This window comes from Entelurus aequoreus, linkage group LG06 (assembly GCF_033978785.1).
Source record: "Entelurus aequoreus isolate RoL-2023_Sb linkage group LG06, RoL_Eaeq_v1.1, whole genome shotgun sequence".
Classification (NCBI taxonomy): Eukaryota; Metazoa; Chordata; class Actinopteri; order Syngnathiformes; family Syngnathidae; genus Entelurus; species Entelurus aequoreus.
In genome coordinates, this window is record NC_084736.1 from 80,474,625 (window position 1) to 80,495,685 (window position 21,061).

The 21,061-nt window shown below is 36.3% G+C and overlaps 1 protein-coding gene across 2 annotated transcripts in view; it reads right to left on the reverse strand.

The window, feature by feature from the left end:
* gnb1l (guanine nucleotide binding protein (G protein), beta polypeptide 1-like) overlaps positions 1-21,061 on the reverse strand; it is a 105,468-nt gene that overhangs the window by 68,692 nt on the left and 15,715 nt on the right. For both annotated transcript variants that reach the window (XM_062049697.1, XM_062049696.1), the window contains 3 exons: positions 11,732-11,859; positions 8,703-8,828; positions 8,447-8,609 (listed from right to left, as the gene is read on the reverse strand). In XM_062049697.1, coding sequence (XP_061905681.1) covers positions 8,447-8,609; positions 8,703-8,828; positions 11,732-11,841 — 399 coding nt within the window. In that variant the 5' untranslated portion in view covers positions 11,842-11,859. The remainder of the gene's footprint in view (positions 1-8,446; positions 8,610-8,702; positions 8,829-11,731; positions 11,860-21,061) is intronic.

Sequence of the window (21,061 nt, forward strand, 5' to 3'; positions counted from 1 at the left end):
GTAACTTTAGCTGTGATGCTAACGGTGGTAATACGAGAGAGAGAAGGTGCCAATCTGGTAACAAATGGAGGAAGAATTAATTCCCAAGAAAAACAGCACGGGGGTCCATCTTCTGCCGGTGGTTTGGCTTCAAGCGGGAATATGTTCAACATCTATGCGGCAAAAGCGTTGCTACAAAAAGTAGCAGCACTGCTAATGTAGCATCATTTGAAAAGTCACCCGCTAGAGAATAAGGAGTGCTTGAAACTCCGCATGTCAACATCTCCGGCCGGTGCCACACCAACAAAATGCCGAAGCAACTATTTCCAGATCAACACCGTATGAAACAAATAGTCAACAACAGAAAGAGATAACGTCCGCAGGAACCTACCACATAGCGATTTGATTTCCTATTATGCAGCTCATTTTTATTTGACATTTATTGAAATATCTTGTGTGACATCATGCACAAAAGTGCACTTTATTTGTTTTAAACTATTGTAGTGGCGTTCTGTACAAAAAGTACACTTTAATTTAGTGATATGTCATCTTAGTGACATCATGCACAAAAGTGCACTAATAGCTTGTTTTAAAATGTCTCTGACAATCTTGCACTTTCTGTTTTGGAAATTACATGAATGTTTGTGCCACTGCTTAATAACTGTTTCATAAATACACTTTTAGTTGTGATTTCCCTCTCTGCATGAAAGTTTAAAATGAGCATATATTAATGCAGTATGAAGAGGAATGTTTTAATGTAGACACATAGAATCATCATACTGCTGTGATTATATGCATCAAGTGTTCATTCAAGGCTAAATATGGAGATATATATCGTGTATCGTGACATGGCCTAAAAATATCGAGATATTAATAAAAGGCCATATCGCCCAGCCCTAACTGTCATAATGCAATATATAGTCATTTACGCTCAACCATTATAATTTTTTTTACAGGGTTTTACTGACAAAAGTGCATATGCAAAAACATTCAATTGTTGAGTGCAAGTCTCATGTAAACAAGTATTTTCCTTTACGGTTCCTAGAAATTAAGTTGTTACACATCATCGTGCCTTCGCATAGATGTGTTCATATTTTCAGACCCGTTCATACACAGCCGTACATACAAAGATTGTGTAAACTGCTTAATTTGATTGCCTGAATTTAAAAATACACAACCAAATCCAAGCTGCAACCTGAAGCTGTCATTTTGGGTTCCAGGACATCCGCAGATCAGATGTTTTGTAGGAAACAGTGTTGCACCATCCATCTCCCTGTTCATAGTAAATCCAGCTGTAGCCTGACCCATTTCTGATGAATGCATTGCTTCAAACAAGGCCAGGGGTGAAGCTAATAGCTACGCAAGCATACCTATAATAATACCAAAAGTATTTGGCCACCCATCCAAATGATGAGAATCAGGTGTCCTAATCACTTAGGCATGGAGACTGTTTCTACAAACATTTGTGAGAGAATGGGCCGCCCTCAGTGATTTCTAGCGTGGAACTGTCATAGGATGCCACCTGTGCAATAAATCCAGTCGTGAAATCCCCTCGCTCCTAAATATTCCAATGTCAACTTTATTATAAGAAAAGTGAAGAGTTTGGGAACAACAGCAACTCAGCCACCAAGTGGTAGGCCAGGTAAACTGACAGAGAGGGGTCAGCGGATGCTGAAGCGCATAGTGCAAAGACTTTCTGCACAGTCGGTTGCTACAGAGCTCCAATTAGCCCACGTACAGTACGCAGAGAGCTTCATGGAATGGGTTTCCATGGCCGAACAGCTGCATCTAAGCCACACATCACCGAGTCCAATGCAAAGCGCGGGATGCAGTGGTGTAAAGCAGTGGTCCCCAACCTTTTTGTAGCTGCAGACCGGTCAACGCTTGAATTTGTCCCACGGACCGGTGGGGGGGGGATTTGTATTTTAAAAAAATTTTTTATTTTTATTTTTTTTCATAAATAAATACAATCATGTGTGCTTACGGACTGTATCCCTGCAGGCTGTATTGATCTATATTGATATATAATGTACATATTGTGTTTTTTACGTTGATTTCATTAAAAAAAAACAAAAAAAAAAAAAAAAACTGGACTCTAGAGCAGTGGAGACGCCTTCTCTGGACTGATGAATCACGCTTTTCCATCTGGCAATCTGATGGACCAGTCTGGGTTTGGAGGTTGCCAGGAGAACGCTACATTTCCGACTGCATTGTGCAGAGTGTGAAATTTGGTGGAGGAGGAATTATGGTGTGGGGTTGGTTTTTCAGGAGTTGGGCTTGGTCCCCTTAGTTCCAGTGAAAGGAACTTTGAATGCTCCAGGATACCAAAAAATGTTGGACAATTCCATGCTCCCAACCTTGTGGGAACCGTTTGGAGCGGGCCCCCTTCCTCTTCCAACATGACTGTGCACCAGTCCAGAAAAGCAAGGTCTATAAAGACATGGATGACAGAGTCTGGTGTGGATGTACTTGACTGGCCTGCACAGAGTCCTGACCTGAACCCGATAGAACACCTCTGGGATGAATTAGAATGGAGACTGAGATGCTCCAGGATACCAAAACATTTTGGACAATTCCATGGGATGGCACTTCAAGTTCATATGTGAGTAAAGGCAGCTGGCCAAATATTTTTGGCAATATAGTGTCTAAACATTTCTACTAAATCCTCACTTTAACCGCCCTTTTGGAAATCCGTGTGTTTTTCTGCCCAGCACCTCTGCATGCCTAATAAAGTGATTCTTAAAGGGGAACTGCACTTTTTGGGGGGAATTTTGCCTATCATTCACAATCATTACGAGAGACATGACGATAGATGTTATTATTTTGCAGTATAAATATTAAATAAATACGATCAAAAGGCACTTGAAATACAATCCAAAAGTCCACACTCACTTTCCGTGTCTTTCTCGCCATTTCCGGGCCCTAAATGGCCGTCAAAGAGTACCAACTTGTGGGATTAGCTCCTCAGACTTCTCATGTCCAGGTGAGATGCATGATTTATGATCTAGAATACATATTTGTATATTTGCAAACCAGTAATTATAGTCTGCAAATTATGTGCTGTTGTTGAGTGTCGGTGCTGTCTAGAGCTCGGCAGAGTAACCGTGTAATACTCTTCCATATCAGTAGGTGGCAGCCGGTAGCTAATTGCTTTGTAGATGTCGGAAACAGCGGGAGGCAGGGTGCAGGTAAAATGGTGTCTAATGCTTAAACCAAAAATAAACAAAAGGTGAGCGCCCTTAAGAAAAGGCATTGAAGCTTAGGGAAGGCTATATGCAGAACGAGACTAAAACTGAACTGGCTACAAAGTAAACAAAAACAGAATGCTGGACGACAGCAAAGACTTACTGTGGAGCAAAGACGGCGTCCACAATGTACATCCGAACATGACGTGACATTCAACAATGTCCCCACAAAGAAAGATGAAAAACAACTGAAATTATTCTTGATTGCTAAAACAAAGTAGACGCGGTAAATATGGCTCAAAGGAAGACATGAAACTGCTACAGGAAAATACCAAAATAGAGAGAAAAAGCCACCAAAATAGGAGCGCAAGACAAGAACTAAAACACTACACACAGGAAAACAGCAAAAAAAGTCCAAATAAGTCAGGGTGTGATGTGACAGGTGGTGACAGTACACCTACTTTGAGACAAGAGCTATATTGATGCATGCTTGGTTATGCTTTAAAGTCATACCCAACAATTGCGACAACGACTTTTTACTGTCAACTTGAGTTTTGTTTTTTAATGATTTCTGCTGTTGGTGTGCCTCTAGATTTTTTCAACACAAAAAATGTGCCTTGGCTCAAAAGAGGTTGAAAAACACTGAATTAGAAGACCTCCCACTGGCTCCGCTTTACGTGGACTTTTATTTACGTTTATTTAATATTTAGAATGCATTACAAAAAATCCATCTATCGTCATGTCGTCATAATGGTTGTGAACAATAGGCAAAATTACCCCCAAAAAGTGCAGTTCCCTTTAGGGATGATGTTTGATAAGAAATTATCGAATCCTCTTATTGAACCGATTCCTTATCGATTCTCTTATGGAGTCCAGATAGGTTGTTGTATATGGAAAAAAACACACAATATTTGGTTTAACAAAAGCTCACTTTTATTATATAAGAAAAAAATTAAATCTAAAAAATAAATAAATATTGACTGTTACCCCACCTAAAAAAATAAAATAAAATAAATAAATATTGACTGTTGTTACCCAAAGTATATGAAGTGGGATTTTTCAGAAAAACAAATATATACAGTAACACAAAAACAACCTGTCTCTGTGATCACTATAGGTGTATAAATAATAATATAGTGTTAAATAAAATCAGTCCCTTGGGAATAAAACAGAAAATAATACAGCTCTCCAAAAAGTGCACTTCTGCTGCTATTGGAACATACTAACTACAGCTATTACTCAGGAAAAGGCTCAACAGGACTCAGCTGGACCTGCAGAACTTGCTGACACGGAGCCTGACCTTGCTGACCAAGGACTGACAGCAGTGTCCGCGTCACTTGCTGCTGAGACTGTCTAGACCTAAGAGACATGTTCAGCCACCTAAGAGGCTGATTGAGAGTTGTTAAGAACTCTTGGTTTTTTCGAGTTGTTTAAAAAAAACAAAAACGTATTGACATAACGGTTTGTTATGATGTTTTGACATTTTTTAACTTTATTTCTTTATTGAAAGAAAATTCTATGAGGAGAAAAGTTGTTTGCAAATGTGGCTACAATGCTAAAAAAGGAAAAGTTAAAGCTAAAAAAAGAAATACACTTTATTGAGTTAACATTATTTCTTTATAGGGGGAAAGATGTGATGTTATGAGCTAGGGAATTAAACAACTACGCTACCCAGCATGCAACGGGAGTGACGAGCATGCGCGGTAGCCCCGAAAAGTGTTGTTGCATGTCGCCACCTGGCAGCTAAGAATGAGGTTATGAGCACGCTGTGAAAGTAAACGTCAAGAACTCAGCCGACACGCCTCGTCTGCATTATTTATAATTAGACAGACAACACATATACAGTGTGATTTTGTTTTGTTTACAAGGAACAAAGTTAAAAAAGGGAGATGTGTTGTATATATATGTATGTGCTGCGGTTGCTTTAAGAAGGTTGCGACAGCTGCCGTAAAGGAGGTGCGTTGCTAGCCTGGTTGCTATGTTTCCGGTTAGTCGTAAAAGTGTTCGTCATGAGTTTGTACCTTACTCAAATCTCTCAGTAAAGTTATTCATTGGATTATACCTTTTGTTTGGAACTTTATTACACCTTGGAGCGCTTTTTCCGGTCCATTGTTTTTCCTGCTTTCGCTATCTGCGCCTAATGACTGAGCTACATGATGTCATTTCTTGTGATGTCCCACGGGGCATTTCTGGTCGGGACGGGATTCGTTCCCAGGGATTCGAATAAAGAACCAACTCTTTTTCTTTACTATAGTGGTCTCGATAACGGGTACCGGTTCTCAAAAAGGGATTTGAGTCCGAGGACTCGGTTCTTTTCTTATCGAACAACCAGGAAAACCGGTTTCGAGCATCATCCCTAGTTCCCCTTAAGGACTTGTCAAAGTCTAAGGTGATCTGATGCTTTTTTTGTTTCATTATTCTGACCGTTATGCGGTTTAATCATCTTTTTTTTGCCACAAAAAGCTGGCAAGGCGTTACAACGAATAAAGAATAACCAAAGTTATTTTACTGTCTTGTTAGTATGCCAATAATATTTCAAGAAATCTGCATTCTTACACTTGGCACTGAAAGACAACACTGTGTATACTCTGTGGCCAAGTGTGTATTTATTGTTTCTTTTGAATGTGTTCAGGGGTGTCATATTTGAGCCTGATAAGCATCTGTCTCGGCCGGTTATGCCTGTGTAATTGAGTGGAGACTGCAGAGACAAAAATCAACAGTGGCCCTCTTCTTGGGTCTTGGATGTTGCACAGGAGTGTGTTTCTGTCCGTGTCTATTGGGACAATGGCATTATTGAGGTGCTTTGGAGTCAAAGGCGCCCTGATGCCTGGCCCGCTGGATGGGGGTTAGCAGAGGCACGTTTGGATGGATCAGGTGACTATTCTGTCCCTTTCAAGTGTGGGTCATCCGCGGCATAGCAAGTAACATGAATCTGAAGGCAATAAAAGATGTCTGAATAGCTGGCTGCCATTTACACACTCGGACGCTAGCCCAGTACCAAACACTGCAGGCCTACGGGTGTTGAGCATGAATTACTAGACGCAGCAGTGACTTTATCCAGCGCTAATGTCATCGGGTCAAGGAATTCTATTTTCAACACACAAGTCAAATAACGATACTGTTTATTTGTTCTCACAGTACTAATGCATTGAACGCTGTTCTTATACCACAGCTGCACAGTCAGATCACAGCTTATTATTACTGTGTATGATTGTTGCGGCCTAAAATGCCTGAATTCGCGGCAGCTCCGTCGCTCCCAGTCTGTGGAACACTCTCCCTGACCCCCTGAGGGCACCACAGACTGTGGATTCTATTAAAAAAGGCTTAAAAACCCTTATTTTTTTTAAAAAAACCTTTTTTTTTTTAGATATATGCATACTAGTTCTAGCTATTATGGCTGTTTTATTTTTTTAATTTTTTTTTCTAATACACTGTAGCACTTTGAGGTTGTTTACTTAATGTAAAGTGCTTTTCACACATAAAATCTATTATTATTATTATTATTATTAAAGTTGCAATGTTTTGAGGCTTATATTTTTCAATAACATTTAATCAACTTGTGCTTTTAATCAATTCGGTATCAATTTTCGCAAAAGCGCTCCTGGTAACCTTAACCTCAAAAAGTACAAGATTGCAACACAAATTGGAAAACAAATACTGTCTTTACGTTGTACTTGTTTTATACCACACATATTTAAAAGTAGACACTAGATGGCAGTATAAGCACATGCTTATGGTTCATTGTCAAATTACAACACTGGTTTGATTAATGCTAACTAATAATAGTAATAATTAACTATAATTTCAGAAAGAAACAACAACAAAGGCTTTCTTGGACGACGTAGCTAGCTGTCTGCTCTGTTGTTCTCCCTGACCACCTGAGGGTACCACAGACTGTGGATGCTTTTTAAAAAAAGGATTAAAAACCCTTCTTTTCAAAAAAAACTTTTTTTTTAGATATATGCATACTAGTTCTAGCTATTTGGCTGTTCTAGTTTTTATCTTTATTTATTTGTTATTATTTTTATTTTTTTTAATACACTGTAGCTCTTTGAGGTTGTTTACTCAATGTAAAGTGATTTTTACAAATAAAATCTATTATTATTATTATTATTATTATTAAAGTTGCCGGAAAAGTTGCAATGTTTTGAGGCTTATATTTTTCAATAACATTTAATCAACTTGTGCTTTTGTCAATTCGGTATCAATTTTCGCAAAAGCGCTCCTGGTAACCTTAACCTCAAAAAGTACAGGATTGCAACACAAATTGGAAAACAAATACTGTATTTACGTTGTACTTGTTTTATACCACACATATTTAAGAGTAGACACTAGATGGCAGTATAAGCACATGCTTATGGTTCATTGTCAAATTACAACACTAGTTTGATTACTGCTGACTAATAATAGTAATAATTAACTATAATTTCAGAAAGAAACAACAACAAAGGCTTTCTTGGACGACGTAGCTAGCTGTCTGCTCTGTTGTTCTCCCTGACCACCTGAGGGTACCACAGACTGTGGATGCTTTTTAAAAAAAGGATTAAAAACCCTTCTTTTCAAAAAAAACTTTTTTTTTTTTAGATATATGCATACTAGTTCTAGCTATTTGTCTGTTCTAGTTCTTATCTTTATTTATTTGTTATTATTTTTATTTTTTTTAATACACTGTAGATGTTTTTTTAAAAAAAAAAAGGCTTAAAAACCCTTCTTTTTAAAAAAGCCTTTTTTTTAGATATATGCATACTAGTTCTAGCTATTTGGCTGTTCTAGTTTTTATCTTTATTTATTTGTTATTATTTTTATTTTTTTTAATACACTGTAGCCCTTTGAGGTTGTTTACTCAATGTAAAGTTATTTTTACAAATAAAATCTATTATTATTATTATTATTATTAAAGTTGCCGGAAAAGTTGCAATGTTTTGAGGCTTATATTTTTCAATAACATTTAATCAACTTGTGCTTTTATCAATTCGGTATCAATTTTCGCAAAAGTGGATACAAACACACGCATGAGACAACAGAACGGCAGTAATTGGGAACAATGACGGTGCAAAGGTACAATGTAATGTAAACGTTAAGAATGTACCACCATCTTATCATACCTTTTCAGATTGGCACTTCCAGAAAGGTTATTGTAATTTTGGTTTAGTATTAGCTTTATTTGGCTATTTTAATTGTTTCCACTTATTTAGGTCTCTTTACCAGAAAGCCCTGTGGCATGACATGACTCAACCTGGACAGCATGTGGATCATTGGGTTTCAATAGCACAATGCCTCACCTCCTCAGTTTGTTGTCCTGCAAAGGCAAGCAGGCAAGTCCTCGGTCCTGTCTCGAGCAAGGAGCACTGACAGAATCCAACGCTGCCTGTACTCAGAGAGTCCACAATCTCACCGCGACCTCGGCCCAGGTCCCAAAGACAGACCCTCATGTCTCTTCCCTGACTTATCCACCAATAGGAGAAGGAAAGGGGCAGATGTCTCATCAAATATTGGAATGGAATCAAAACCGTAAACAGTAAGGGCATCACTACTGACCTAATGAGTGTGTCCGCGGAGGATAGTGTGTTGACCCAGATGACAGAACTCCCAGAATGACCGTCTACAATTTTCTCTGCCCTCCTGTTGCTGAGATTCCACATATGGATGGCACCTTTCCCTGATCTGAAAACAAAAGTAAGCCCCGTATTATTCTTACAGTTGAGATCAATATCTGACTGCCTGTGAAAACTTAAAGATGTGCATTAAATGACGAGAATTGCATCTTAGTACGGATTCAGATGTCATCCGAAACAAAGACCTATAGAGATACCACAAGAGATACGTGAAGACTGCAATATGACTAAAGTAAAAACCAACATTTTATATGTTCCATTGAAAATATAGAACATCAGTGTTTCCCATAAACTGCCAAGATACCTGTGGCGGTGGGGGCGTGGCTATGGGCGTGGTCACCATGACATCATCGAGTAATTTGCATAATTTACTACAATTATATGATTTTCTCTATAAAGGCTCTAAAAATGTATACTTACTAATTAATAATAACAGTTTTGTTTTAAACGTCCATCCATCCATCCATCCATTTTACAATATAATTACAACACTTTATGTACATATTTATATACAGATTTGAACAATAAGTTATTCACTGAAATATATTTATTAATTGTGGTTCTTATAAAAAAATATATCTTATAAAATATAAAAGCTAAAATGTCTCATAAAGCTCTGCCCCTTTAATTAGTGCATACTAAGTAATTATTATACTACTACAACCATATTATTTACCAGCAACATAAAGTGAAACAGAGGCAGAGGTGTCCTGCCACAGTCAGTAACAAATAAACAGAAAACAGTAGTGGTGGTAGATAGACACAAAGCTTCATCAAACATCTGATCCACTGAACAAAGAGCTCCAAAAATCTTGAACTTTAGACTGCCATCAGTTTTACTCCCTACACTTAACCATGTGTTTCCTACTGCCTGCAGATTTTGCACCCTTTGTTATATACACATGTTGTGTTTCTAATATAAATACATTTAATAAAGTCAAATACAAATAAGGCAACAAGAGAAGAATCCTACACTTCTCTTTTGTAAAGTAAATCTGAACAGCCGATATGGGCATCTACATCAACTATATGATTTGCCTGAGAAGCTGGAGAGGACAAAAAAATATATATATATATATATATATATATATTTTTTTTTTAAATTTGTGGCGGACGTAATTCTTTCGTGGCGGGCCGCCACAAATAAATGAATGTGTGGGAAACACTGAACATTACACACAGCGCTCAAAAAACAATCAAAATGTTTTAGTACGACTTTGATAAGCTATGAAGCCGCACTGTTTAATGTGCTTCAACATAGGAGTATTATTATGGTGTGTGTATAAGGTAAGATATTATCTGGCGTTTTGTTTCGCAATATTATGCAAAAGCAACTTTTCTTACCTTCTGGTACCGGCCGATCTGTATTTGGGGTCTGCATAAGTCCTGAAAAATTGCGCGTGTCCGCCTTTGTAGTCCATAGTCGATGAGTTTCTTCTTTTTCTCTATCTTCTTGTTATGTGACATTCATCCTCCGCTGTTGCCATTTCTAATATAAAGTAGTGTAAAGTTCTTACTTATATCTGTCAGTAAAGTCGCCATGAAAGCGCTAAAACATACCGGTGTAGTGAGTTTACATTATTCACCCAAGGAATTTTAGTTATTAGAGAGTTCTGGTCGGACGGTATTTCACGGGACACATTTCCGGCGTTGTTGTTGTTTCCGGATGAGGAGATGCTGCTCCGTTATTGATAGAAGTAAAGTCTGAATGTCATTAAAACAGTTAGCTCCATCTTTTGACACTTCTTCCACTCCCGTCCTTGCACGCTACACCGCAGTGTTTCCCACACATTCATTTATTTGTGGCGGCCCGCCACGAAATAATTAAGGCCGCCACAAAAAACAAAACAAAAATGTATTTAATTTTTTTAAAATTTTTAATTTTTTTAAAACAATTTTTTGTGTCCTGTCAAGCTTCTCAGGCAAATCATATAGTTGATGTAGATGCCCATATCAGCTGTTCAGATTTACTTTACAAAAGAGAAGTGTTTGATGAAGCTTTGTGTCTATCTACCACCACTACTGTTTTCTGTTTATTTGTTACTGACTGTGGCAGGACACCTCTGCCTCTGTTTCACTTTATGTTGCTGGTAAATAATATGGTTGTAGTAGTAGGCTAAAGTTAAATTATTTAGTATGCACTAATTAAAGGGGCAGAGCTTTAAGAGACATTTTAGCTTTTATATTTTTATAAGATATATTTTTTGTAAGAACCACAATTAATAAATATATTTCAGTGAATAACTTATTGTTCAAATCTGTATATAAATATGTACATAAAGTGTTGTAATTATATTGTAAAATGGATGGATGGATGGACGTTTAAAACAAAACTGTTATTATTAATTAGTAAGTATACATTTTTTTAGCCTTTTTAGAGAAAATCATATCATTGTAGTAAATTATGCAAATTATTCGATGATGTCATGGTGACCACGCCCATAGCCACGCCCTCACCGCCACAGGTATCTTGGCAGTTTATGGGAAACACTGCACCGCTACAAGCCACGTAAATAAGACCGCCCACAAAACGGCGCATCCGGAAGAGACTGTCAGAAAGCGGCTTGAAGATGATGTGTAAAACATCATCTATGCAACATTTTGACCAAAGAACCACCATTACATGTTATGTAGACCACAAGGAAGTCTTTTACATATAGAAAAATAACTAAATAATATGACTCCTTTAATGCGTCCTATAATCCGGTGCGCCTTATATATGAAAAAAGATCCAAAATAGACCATTCATCGGTCGGTGCACCCTATGTTCCGGAAAATGTGGTAAATACTTCAGAATTCAGCACTCCCATGTATATCTACAAATAGCAAATGATTATATTCTACACAATAGCTGGTTAATGATGTGTGGTCAAACTCAACTAATGCTAAGTATAACATCATGGCCTTTCTTGTTACACTGCATAAATGACATCAGGCCTATCTATATCTTACCCAGAGAAGAGGAGAGGAGTGTCCTCTCCATGGCAACTGAAGTGAAGGGTGTTGATGGGCCCCCCTGCACCCCTCAGGGTGTAGATTGGGGATGGAGCAGGTCTGGACATCCCTTTATTTAATTACCACTGAAACAGGAAAGAAAACGTGTCAAACCCTATTTGTTGCTGTTTGAAGAAAAATTCTGAATATAGATGATGGGCTGGACAAGAAATGATTTCAATCAGACATACAGTCAAGGTGCTACGGATGTAACGATATGAACATTTCATATTCCGGTTATTTGGCCAAAATTCTCACGGTTCTCATTATCATCTCGGTACTGTTGATTGTACTCAAAAAGTACCAATATACACACTGAAACATTTAAACCACGTTTCTTTAGAAATACATTCAAATACATAGACACAGCAATATACTTTGCGGGGCAGAAAAAACATCTCAATGATCTAAAATGTAATTTCTTCCATTTTCATTTCATTGGTTTTACACTGCAAAAAGTCAGTGTTCAAAAACAAGAAAAAAAAAACAAAAAAAAGAATATTTAAACATTTAACATGTGACATTTCAAACAGAAATAGTTCATGCACATTCAGATAAATTCTTCAAAATTACAATAAAAAAACATTTGGTCGGGGGCCGGGCTGTATGTATACATATATATATATATATATATATATATATATATATATATATATATATATATATATATATATATATATATATATATATATATATATATATATATATATACACATATATATATATATATATATATATATACACATATATATATATATATATATATATATATACATATATATATATATATATATATATATATATATATATATATATATATATATATATATATATATATATATATATATATATATATATATATATACACATATGTATATATATATATATATATATATATATATATATATATATATATATATATATATATATATATATATATATATATATATATATATTAGGGCTGCAACAACAAATCGATTAAATCGATTACAATCGATTATAAAAATAGTTGCCGATTAATTTAGTCATCGATTCGTTGGATCTATGCTACGCGCATGCGCAGAGGCTTTTTAAAATTTTAAAAAAAAAATAAAATATATATATATATTTTTTTTTTTTATAAAATAATATTTATTTATGAACTGCAACATGTACAAGAGATGAGAAACAATAATCAAAATAAGTATGGTGCCAGTATGCTGTTTTTTTTCAATAAAATACTGGAAAGGATAGAAATGTAGCTTGTCTCTTTTATCCGATTATTAATCGATGTAATAATCGACAGATTAATCGATTATCAAATTAATCGTTAGCTGCAGCCCTAATATATATATATATATATATATATATATATATATATATATATATATATATATATATATATATATATATATATATATATATATATATATATATATATATATATAAAAATATATATATATATACATATATATATTTATTCCTTGCACGCTAATTGACTAGAAGAGCACGCACTTGGTGCAATGATGTCATGTTATCGATGAGAAAATGCAAGAAATGTAATGTCGAGCGCATATCATTATGTCAAGATAATGGCACTAGCATTTACTTCATTTAAGAATATTTTTCAACATATTGAGAAAAAAGGTCTCATATTTGTTTTTTCTACCAAGAAAAGTGCACTTGTTATTAGTGAGAATATACTTATTTTAAGGTATTTTTGGGTTTATTGAGGTTAGCTAATTTTACTTGTTTTGGAAAGTCTTGACAAGCCAAATTTTCTTGTTGTATTGGCAGATAATTTTGCTTAGTTCAAGTAAAATGCCCCTACTTTTTGTTGTTTTTGAACTCACTTTTTGCAGTGTAGGTTTCTAGCTTAGTTTGTGTTTTGTTTTGTTTTTTACATTACTGACTGAACTGAATGTTGATGGTTCTTCTTTGGCTCCAAAAATAGATTTAAGATTTTTTCTTTATTTAACTGAATTTTTTTCTCCAATCTTTGATTTGATTATTATATTGGATCAGCACATGAAGTTGACTATAGGCTCCAGGATATATGGTTATATTAAATGGTGAATTTTCCACAGATTTTGGGTAGCATTTTTTATTATTTTTTATGGTCTGTACCAGTAGGAACATACCATGAATTGATTAACGTGGACCCCGACTTAAACAAGTTGAAAAATGTATTCGTGTGTTACCATTTAGTGGTCAATTGTACGGAATATGTACTGTACTGTGCAATCTACCAATACAAGTCTCAATCAATCAATCAATCAGTCAAACTTCTTTCACCTCAGAAAACACTTGGCTTTCCAAGTACCACCATAATGACCAACAGTAAAATACAGTTGCATAGTAAGCCTAAGTATTGATTAAAAACAAGGCAGAGGTTTTATTTAACAAGTACATTTAATATTGTTGGCCACTGTAACATTACACACAGAACAGTAACACTGTGTTTGAATATAGGAAAACAAAACACTGTACTTAATGGATGGATTAATTCATTATTAAATACAATTAATATAATGAAGTCATTCTTTGGCGTACCATGAGATGGAGCCTGTGTACCACTACCACAGTTTGGGAATCGGTGATACAGATATTAAAAGAGTAGAGGAGCAAAAATGGACTGTTGAAACACTCCACATGGCATTTTTGTTCGCACAGATTTATGGCATGTGTTATACTTGTATAGCGCTTTTTGTGAGAATAATCATGTATGTATATGTTATCACACAACTTTAGTATGCTTCAAGTCCGTTGCTATAGTTATTAGCTATTGTGCTCATGCTGCATTTTTTCTACCTGTGCAAGGACGAAACGTATTGTCTGAGGGGTGGCCTCAGCCGCAGATTTTATCTTTGTTTTAGCCAGCTAACAGCCAAGGACCTTAAGGAAGATAAGATGACAGCACGCAGACGAAGCAGAAACAAGGCAATCACAAGGCCCCAGCACATTCCGTCACGTATTGTGCGTACTGGACCTGCTTTGCATGATATATGTGACCACTCCTTTTAGAGGCGGCCTCAGTGATGTTGACTGGGGAACTCCTGAATAAATAGAGGGATGCGGGAGCTGTACCTTAGAGCGTAGGGCGAGACTGTGACTAAGTCAGTCTACCCCAGGGCAGCTCTGGCTACGAAAGTAGCTTACCACCACTAGGTGTGTATGAATGATGGGTTTTTAACATGTAAAGCGACTTTGGGTACTTAGAAAAGCGTTATATAAATCCCAGGTTTTTTATTGTTTTTTGTTTTTTTTTAAGTGCGAAGCTCCATGCGTTCTCCTCATGAGCTAAATTGAACTCTGTCTCTGCATGATTTCTTGCTTCTTGTCTGATTAATAGATGTCATCAGTGTTTGAACCTGACACTTTTCTACCTTCAAGGTACTCAAAGCGCTTTGACACTATTTCCACATTCACCCATTCACACACTGATGGCGGGAGCTGCCATGCAAGGCCCTAACCACCACCCATCAGGAGCAAGGGTGACGTGTCTTGCTCAAGGACACAACGCACGTGACTAGGTTGGTAGAAGGTGGGGATCGAACCAGGAACCCTCAGGTTGCTGGCACGGCCAATCTCCCAACCCGCGCCACGCCGTCCCAATATAATTGCCAATCATACAAAATGGTCCCCATCTCTTAGAGAACGTTTAAACCGGTTTAGTACTCTGTCAGTCTGAGTACTAAACTCAGCAATAGATTGTTGGATGACCAATCAACCAAGAATAGTGTACGCAATTATACTACTGGGACAGCAGAGATGGTATCAAACTGTGGGTTACCAAAAGGTGATACACCTTGGATCGGTTATTGAGCAATTCACCAGAAAAATACCAGACTATTATTACTACTATACTCATTTAAAACTATGTACCGTAAGTGAATATTTTCAACCGGTTTCAAATGTTTTTTGCCACACAGCCAAAACAGACAAACAGACAGTTGCTTAACATAATATCTGTGAATGTTCTCTATTGTTAGTGGCGGACAATCCCTGCAGCTATTTGCCACTGAGCCTGTCGCTCTGTTTTAACTTCTTCCTTGCAGTTTATATCATGAAGATCTCTCCCACTCAATACGCCATAAATCACAACTTCTGACAGCCTAATAACAGTAAACACCCACAGATTCAGGGTTCTCACTCTTCTTGTAACCAACAACGGTTGTCCCAGAGGCACAAGTCAGGGCCGAGGCTTTTATGTCGTCTGCTGACATGGCATTTGAGGAAACCTATCCGACAGCAGGTATTCCGCGAGGAAACTTGTCAAATCGCAGCACGGTCAGACAAGCGTCTTTCAGTAGTTACAAAAGAGGGTGAACGTTCACTGTAACCTGAGAGTCGAGGTGAACCAAACTATATACAGTGGTGGTCAAAAGTTGACATACACTTGTAAAGAACATCATGTCATGGCTGTCTTGAGTTTCCAATCATTTCTACGACTCTTATTTTTTTGTGATAGAGTGATTGGAGCACATACTTGTTGGTCACAAAAAACATTCATGAAGTTTGGTTCTTTTATGAATTTATTATGGGTCTACTGAAAATGTGCTGGGTCAAAAGTATACGTACAGCAATGTTAATATTTGCTTACATGTCCCTTGGCAAGTTTCACTGCAATAAGGCACTTTTGGTAGCCATCCACAAGCTTCTGCTTTGAATTTTTGACCACTCCTCTTGACAAAATTGGTGCAGTTCAGCTAAATTTGTTGTTTTTCTGACATGGACTTGTTTCTTCAGCATTGTCAGGACTTAAACCTACTCAGTGGCCTTGTGGTTAGAGTGTCCGCCCTGAGATCGGTAGGTTGTGAGTTCAAACTCCTGCCGAGTCATACCAAAGACTATAACAATGGGACCCATTACCTCCCTGCTTGGCACTCAGCATCAAGGGTTGGAATTGAGTGTGTGTGACAATCATTGGTACTTTAACTTTAACTTTGGGAAGGCCATTCTAAAACCTTAATTCCAGCCTGATTTAGCCATTCCTTTACCACTTTTGACGTGTGTTTGGGGTCATTGTCCTGTTGGAACACCCAACTGCGCCCAAGACCCAACCTCCGGGCTGATGATTTTAGGTTGTCCTGAAGAATTTGGAGGTAATCCTCCTTTTTCATTGTCCCATTTACTCTCTGTAAAGCACCAGTTCCATTGGCAGCAAAACAGGCCCAGAGCATAACAGTGTTTCCCACACATTCATTTATTTGTGGCGGCCCGCCACAAATAAATTTTTCGGCTTTTTTATTTTATTTTTTATTTTTTCTGTCCTGTCCAGCTTCTCAGGAAAATCATATAGTTCAGGGGTCACCAACCTTTTTGAAGCCAAGAGCTACTTCTTGGGTACTGATTAATGCGAAGGGCTACCAGTTTGATACACACTTAAATAAATTGCCAGAAATAGCCAATTTGCTCAATTTACCTTTAACTCTATGTTATTATTAATAATTAATGATATTTACACTTAATTGAATGGTTTAAAAGAGAAGAAAACACGAAAAAAATGACAATTAAATTTTGAAACATAGTTTATCTTCAATTTCGACTCTTTAAAATTCAAAATTCAACCGAAAAAAAGGAGAAAAACTTAAAAAAAGAATTTATGGAACATCATTAGTAATTTTTCCTGATTAAGATTAATTTTAGAATTTTGATGACATGTTTTAAAGAGGTTAAAATCCAATCTACACTTTGTTAGAATATATAACAAATTGGACCAAGCTATATTTCTAACAAAGACAAATCATTATTTCTTCTAGATTTTCCAGAACAAAAATTTTAAAAGAAATTCAAAAGACCTTGAAATAGGATTTAAATTTGATTTTACAGATTTTCTAGATTTGCCAGCCAGAATATTTTTTTTTGAATTTTAATCATAATAAGTTTGAAGAAATATTTCACAAATATTCTTCGTCGAAAAAACAGAAGCTAAAATGAAGAATTAAATTAAAATGTATTTGTTATTCTTTACAATAAAAAAAATACATTTACTTGAACATTGATTTAAATTGTCAGGAAAGAAGAGGAAGGAATTTAAAAGGTAAAAAGGTATATGTGTTTAAAAATCCTAAAATAATTTTTAAGGTTGTATTTTTTCTCTAAAATTGTCTTTCTGAAAGTTATGAGAAGCAAAGTAAAAAAAATAATGAATTTATTTAAACAAGTGAAGACCAAGTCTTTAAAATATTTTCTTGGATTTTCAAATTCTATTTGCGTTTTGTCTCTCTTAGAATTAAAAATGTCGAGCAAAGCAACATCAGCTTGCTAGTAAATAAATACAATTTAAAAAATAGATGCAGCTCACTGGTAAGTGCTGCTATTTGAGCTCTTTTTAGAACAGGCCGGCGGGCTACTCATCTGGTCCTTAGGGGCTACCTGGTGCCCGCGGGCACCGCGTTGGTGACCCCTGATATAGTTGATGTAGATGCCCATATCGGCTGTTCAGATTTACTTTACAAAAGAGAAGTGTAGGATCAAGATTTTTGGAGCTCTTTGTTCAGTGGATCAGATGTTTGATGAAGCTTTGTGTCTATCTACCACCACTACTGTTTTCTGTTTATTTGTTACTGACTGTGGCAGGACACCTCTGCTTCACTTTATGTTGCTGGTAAATAATATGGTTGTAGTTGTAGGCTAAAGTTAAATTATTTAGTATTCATTAATTAAAAGGGGCAGAGCTTTAAGAGACATTTTGCTTTTATATTTTTATAAGATATATTTTTTGTAAGAACCACAATTAATACATATATTTCAGTGAATAACTTATTGTTCAAATCTGTATATAAATATGTACAAAAAGTGTTGTAATTATATTGTAAAATGGATGGATGGATGGATGGACGTTTAAAACAAAACTGTTATTATTAATTAGTAAGTATACATTTTTTTAGCCTTTTTAGAGAAAATCATATCATTGTAGTAAATTATGCAAATTACTCGATGATGTCATGGTGACCACGCCCATAGCCACGCCCCCACCGCCACAGGTATCTTGGCAGTTTATGGGAAACACTGTATACGCTATAACCACATATAAATATACATATACACTATAACCACATATAAACCTGTTTGACGCTTCGAAGAGTTGCTGGGGATCAATGTTGGTTCAGATCAGGTAGAGGTTGAGCTGAGCCATGATTTTATAGCGGTTTTAAAATTTAGTAGGGAAGTTCGAATTTTAAGGTCTGTTAGTAGTTCATTCCCTAGAGTGGTGGCAAAATAGTAGAATGCATTTTTTCCCATGAGAGTCTTGAATTTGGGGGGGACCAGGTCTGAGGAACTCCCTCTCGTGTAGTACCTGTGAGCATCACTTACTCTGGTGAAATAGTTGGACAGGTACTAGGGGATAGTTTCTCTGAGTATTTTGAATACCAGGCACATTGCAATTTGGTGTACTCTTTCCTCAACTCTAAACCATCCCAATTTGGTAAAGTGGGCTTGAGTTAGGTGAGTCCTGTACGGGAGGTTGAACAGTAGTCTCACTAGCTTGTTTTGTTTTGTTTTTAGTGGCTTGGGGATACTGGTGAACCATGAGGTGAGACTCGTGGTTTTTGTTGCCATCATTACTGATGAAGGGTTGAGTCTCCCAACCGTCGCAATAGGAGTCATCACCGAAGTAAGTCGTGTCCCAAATACAAGCTGCCACAACTACAGTAGCTGACCGCTGATGCAGAGATCCTGACCTCCCCCCGGCAGGAGGCAGACAACTACAACCAACAAACATTCCACAACAATTTCCAAATGAGTGGCAACTAGGGTTGTCCTGATACCAATATTTTGATATCGGCAGCAGAATGTATTTTGATACTTTTTGGATACTTCTCAAAATAAAAGTAATACCACAAAAAAACGGTCATTGGCTTCATTTTAACACAAAATCTTACAATACATTAAACATATATTTTCTATTTCACTCAAAAAACTATTTTAGACGATTAAAATAAAAAATAAAAAAGGCATTAAACACACTGGGCTTTTCTTATTGCACTCGAAGAACAATTTACAAGATACATATAGAAAAAAATATATATATTCATTTTCCTATGATACTGTACTGAGTCTTTGATTTATTGTGTACAATTTTCCACTGTCTATTATATGTGCACTTTAATTTTTTGAAGTTGTTCTTGATTTATTGCTATGTCAATTGATTGACCACAGCTGTGACTATTTAAGTGCATCAGTTCCTGTTGAAAATTGCACACTGACAAAGACATTTTCGAAACCGGTCTGTGTTTGGTAGCGTTAAAATTATTAGAAGGACACTAATCAGTGTTTCCCATAAACTGCCAAGATACCTGTGGCGGTGGGGGCGTGGCTATGCGCGTGGTCACCATGACATCATAGAGTAATTTGCATAATTTACTACAATGATATGATTTTCTCTAAAAAGGCTCAAAAAATGTATACTTACTAATTAATAATAACAGTTTTGTTTTAAACGTCCATCCATCCATCCATTTTACAATATAATTACAACACTTTATGTACATATTTATATACAGATATGAACAATAAGTTATTCACTGAAATATATTTATTAATTGTGGTTCTTACAAAAAATATATCTTATAAAATATAAAAGCTAAAATGTCTCTTAAAGCTCTGCCCCTTTAATTGATGCATACTAAATAATGTAACTTTAGCCTACTACTACAACCATATTATTTACCAGCAACATAAAGTGAAACAGAGGCAGAGGTGTCCTGCCACAGTCAGTAACAAATAAACAGAAAACAGTAGTGGTCAAATACAAATAAGGCAACAAGAGAAGTATCCTACATTTCTCTTTTGTAAAGTTTTTATTTTATTTGTGGCGGACGTAATTCTTTCGTGGCGGGCCGCCACAAATAAATGAATGTGTGGGAAACACTGCTAATGTTGCTGACCTTGCTTTTTTTTTTTTTTTTTAAGTACACTTTTTGTTGTGCACCTCTTTATTTTTGTTTTATTAAGTTTTTCGGAGACTGCGTGTTTTTCCTGTATATTGTAAATATTACATACAGCACTCATTGGTTACAACATGGACAACATTTTCCTCATTTCATTTCATTTGTTCCGGAAATGAGCTTTCCAGCTGAGGACGACAGTTAAGGTGGTTCTGAGGTCTTCAAGCAGCCAATAATACGTTCCTTTACTTTCATTTTACATCTCGCCCCCTGCAATTGCCGCTGAAATAGGCGGTAGTTAAAATAACTGTTCTGAGTAGGGATGTCCGATAATGGCTTTTTGCCGGTATCCGATATTCCGATATTGTCCAACTCTTTAATTACCGAAACCGATACATACAGTCGTGGAATTAAC